The following is a 4,311-nucleotide window of genomic DNA, read 5'->3' as shown; positions in this document are numbered from 1 at the left end:
CTCTCCACGATTTTTTTCGCATTACTGGTCCTGCGCACTCTTATTTATTTAGGTTCGATGCAGCGGCGATTCATAAATTGGTAGCGCATACTTCCATATTGGACTTAATATGGACTTGTATACTGTCACCTTACTGTGCAGAGACAGCTTGTTGCAGGGTGCAAGCAGCCATGCCATCTTTCCGGCTTTTGCCATGACCGATCGCTTGACCATTGTTGTATGCTTGCTGAAGTTGAGTCTTCTGTCCAGAATGACACCAAGATATTTGTGCGAATTTGTATGACTGAGCGTGGACCCCAACATTGTGATATCTCCGCATGACGACGGCCTTGTTGTAAATGTGACATTCGCACACTTGCTGGCGTTGATACCAATGTTCCAATTCAGAGCCCACTTCTCGAAACTACTTACATACTGCTGTAAGGCTTCCGAAGCTACATCGATATCTCTGCATCTGGTAAGCACCACAGTGTCGTCTGCGTAAGTAGCTATTAGTGCGTCATCCTCGTCTACTCCAAGGATCTCTTGCGGTGCAGGCATATCAGCAGTAAATAATGTATACAGGGTAGGACCGAGAACACTGCCTTGGGGCACTCCTGCACAAATTGAGCGCCTCGTGGATTTCACTCCATCAACAGCAACTCTGAAGCTTCTGTCCCTTAGAAAGCTTTCGATGAGTTGAAACAATTGAGGAGTTAGCATGCCTTTCAATTTGCAGAGGAGACCATCATGCCACACTCTATCAAAAGCTTGTTTAATATCCATAAACACAGCCACTGAGTACATCTTTTGCTCCATGGCTTCCAGGGCGAAGTTGACCACACGGTGGAGCTGTTCCGGTGTTCCGTGACTTCTTCGAAATCCAAATTGCCATTTTGGAATTCTGCGCGTCACGGCTTCGAGCTGGAGAATCCGGTCCAGAATCACGCGTTCCATCATCTTCCCGAGGGCAGGTAGCAGACTAATCGGCCTATATCCATCTACTTCAGTATGCTGTTTCTCTGGCTTTGGAATCATCGTAATTAGCGCCATTTTCCAGCAGTTTGGAAAGTGCCTCAGCCTGAGTATGTTATTCATGAGCAAAACAATATACAGCAGAGCCCTTGTGGGGAGCAGTTTCAGCGTCCTGTTGTCTAAAAGGTCTTCTCCAGGCGCTTTTTTGACCTTTAGATTTTTTATCTGCTGTACCACTTCTTGCAGTGTAACTGGGCTTGCAGGCAAGGCCATTTGGAATGGCATCTCCAGCCTAAGCTCGACTACCCTTCGCCTATCTGCTGATGTAAAGTCAAAAGGCTTAAATCTTTCCTCTAGGCTGTTTGCAAAGATTTCAGCTTTCTGCTGACTGGAATAGCTCCATCCACCTGTAGGATCCTTAATTGTGTATTAAATTGTGGGGATCAAATTGCTTAGTGAAGGGACTTTTTAAAAAAATAGCGTCGCGGGCTACGCATGCCAAAGCTGGATGCTGGGACATCACTCTTCAGTGAGATGGGCTGCCAGTTTTTGTATTTCAAATATGCTAAGCAAGTTGTATATGCGATCTAGAAACATGACAACAAAAATTGCATTAAATAGACTTTTCCAGAGAAGTCAGGAGGATTCCTTCTTCCCCAAATTCTAAGTCATATGTAAGATATGAAACGTATGATACAAACAACTTTCTAAGACATTCCATTGCAATAACTGCTCTACAAAATCCCGATCGAATAAATTCAAGGAAAATAATATGACACGATAATAAACAGATGGTAAAGTAAACGCAGTTGGGCATGTAACTGTGCTGTGTCTTAAAAAGCCAACTGAAGTTCAGTTACTGAATTTCCAATTGCAATGCCACCAATTGTTACCGGAATCGGCGTTTTAAAATCCCAAAGTGGTGGGAAAACATCTAAATTGGTAGCACTGCCACCATAATCATCGATACGTTTTCCCATCTCTAGCACAGCTGTCACATGGAAAGAAGCAAAGCGTCAAAATAATTGTGCCGCCGGAGTGGAAAATAATTTTATTTTTGTTGAAATAGCTACTATTCAATTAAAATTAAGACGCAATGTCGATAGCAAAGCGTGTTCAGGTAATAAAATAATCATAAAATAAAAGAAATGAAGTAGTAACTGTTGAAATTCGTATTTTTAGCAATGGGCCACTTTTGCTCGTACTTGGCACATTTATGATTGTACCTGGCAAAATCCTTTTGAGTCAGCTAAGCTCATCAAAACACATCTAATGGGACTGCACAAGCCCATATACCATCCAATGAGTAAGTTAACTACAAAATAGAGTTAAGTTGCTATACTTTTAAGTTAAAAATGTGTGCCGACAAGCGGTCTCCTCATTACGTCACATGTGCGCGATTTGTTGTTGTGGGTATGCAAGCAGAAAAAAACATTTATTTGCCCTCCTTGTTTCCCTATGAAATGGTAATTATGAACAGCACTGTATAGCTTCAATATCTTTGATGCGCTCTGTTTTTCTAGGTTACCGCCTAAGCAAATTGTGAGCTTCAATCAAGTCATAAACTTAAATACGTCTTTGCAGATGATTGTGGCGACCATGTGGTACTGATCAACACAAGGGAGATTGCGCTACCCGGTGATGAGTGGGTCAAGCGTGTCTACTTCCATCACACTGGATATCCTGGTGGTGCTTCGTGGACTCTGGCCTGGGAGCTGCACTCGAAGGATCCCACATTGGTCATGAAGAAGGCCGTTTACAACTCGATGAAAGGCAATCTGCAGCGCCGTCACACAATGCAGCGCCTGCATCTATATGCGGATGATCAAGTTCCAAAGGATATACTAGCGAATGTTACGAACCAAATACGCACGCCGCGTACTGTGCCTCAGCGTCTCGATCATATTGATAAAGAGACACTGGAGAACTTCCCCACGATTATGGATTATCCAAAGGACTACATCTTGCGTTAATTGCGGTCGCATTTTTGTTAATTGTAGTAAATAAATACGTTTAAAAAATGACCATCGTTCGTTTTGTGTGTTGGCAATGCCGCCGACAACAGCTGTGATGCTGCCAGACTGTGAATTGAAGTTGTCACTTTGCCGGCTACAGTCGAAGTCGATAGTGATTTGCAATTTATGCTCTCACAGAGACGCAACGCCCACAAAGAAATAGCTTTGGCGTGTGATCATATTGTACAATTAAATTAATAAAAGGTAAGCTTAGAAACCTTTGGGACACATACATACATGTACGTGTTTGTGGTTGTCTTATCAAATACGTTGCATGATAAATCGAGCTGTGATAAGCTTAATCGCACTTTTTATTTATTGCACTTCAATGAGATTAACGGGATCTCTCTTTCGTTTGCAGTATTCAAACGCGCCTTGGGCACGACACAGGCACAACTTTTGCTAACTCAGCCAATTTATAAGCTTCAAAGACGCAATATGGGTCGTCTGGGTACAGTGGATCCGAGCTCCTATTCTGAGCCAGACCTGATTACCACCGAGCACAGTGCGCTGAACTGGACAGTGGACTTTGCGGCAACAAAGTTGCGTGGCAGCGTCTTGCACCGCTTCAATGTGCTGTCCACCAATCTGGACAAGATTGTAAGTGACAAAGATATGTCTTTCTACCATTTCTGTTTTAAATATATTTTCCCTTTCCAGCTGCTCGATGTACGCGACATCAATGTGACGAACGCCACGTTGCTAGCCGATGGCTCCGAGTTGCCTATCAATTACTTCATCAGCGATCCGGTGTCTGATATTGGACAAAAGCTGACGCTGGAGTTGCCAGCCGGCACTGCTAAGGGCAAGTGAGTATATATATGAGTAGTGCGCTAATCTTTATTGGGCCAATAAATAATGCCGTTACCATATCTCGGTTGTAGCTTGAACGTTCGCATCGATTACGAGACTGCCAACAATGCGAGTGGCCTGCAGTGGTTGACGCCCGAGCAGACGCTGGGAAAGCAACATCCGTACATGTTTTCACAATGCCAAGCCATTCACGCACGCTCTGTGGTGCCCTGCCAAGACACGCCATCCGTAAAGTTCACCTATGACGCCGTGATTCAGCATCCGAAGGAGCTGACGGCTCTGATGAGCGCCATTATCGACAAAAAACAGGAGGGCCAGACTAGCTTCAAGCAGGAGGTGCCCATACCAGCTTATCTATTGGCCATTGCCATTGGAAAACTTGTGTCACGCCCCTTGGGCCCCAATTCAAATGTTTGGGCTGAAGAGGCTATTGTTGATGCCTGCGCCGAAGATTTTCCGAGACAACCACAATGCTAAAGACAGCCTCCGACCTGTGTGGTCCATATGTGTGGAAACAATACGATTTGTT

The 4,311-nt window shown here is 44.2% G+C and overlaps 2 protein-coding genes across 2 annotated transcripts in view; both read left to right on the top strand.

The window, feature by feature from the left end:
• Positions 1–2,050: 2,050 nt before the first annotated feature.
• LOC100814173 (39S ribosomal protein L13, mitochondrial) lies at positions 2,051–2,927 on the top strand. Its single transcript, XM_003556977.1, has 3 exons — positions 2,051–2,074; positions 2,137–2,260; positions 2,539–2,927. Exons 1-3 carry the CDS (start codon positions 2,051–2,053, stop codon positions 2,925–2,927), a joined length of 537 nt encoding a protein of 178 aa, XP_003557025.1.
• Positions 2,928–3,407: 480 nt separating this feature from the next.
• Positions 3,408–4,311, top strand: part of LOC100814708 (leukotriene A-4 hydrolase-like) — a 2,011-nt gene continuing 1,107 nt past the window's right edge. Inside the window, 4 exon segments of the mRNA XM_014773253.1 lie at positions 3,408–3,569; positions 3,630–3,778; positions 3,854–4,230; positions 4,233–4,308. Of these exon segments, the coding sequence (XP_014628739.1) occupies positions 3,408–3,569; positions 3,630–3,778; positions 3,854–4,230; positions 4,233–4,308 (764 nt within the window).

Source organism: Glycine max, unplaced genomic scaffold (genome assembly GCF_000004515.6).
Source record: "Glycine max cultivar Williams 82 unplaced genomic scaffold, Glycine_max_v4.0 scaffold_234, whole genome shotgun sequence".
NCBI lineage: Eukaryota > Viridiplantae > Streptophyta > Magnoliopsida > Fabales > Fabaceae > Glycine > Glycine max.
The sequence above is the reverse complement of the archived record's forward strand: the minus strand, read 5'-3'. Positions and strand labels throughout refer to the sequence as shown.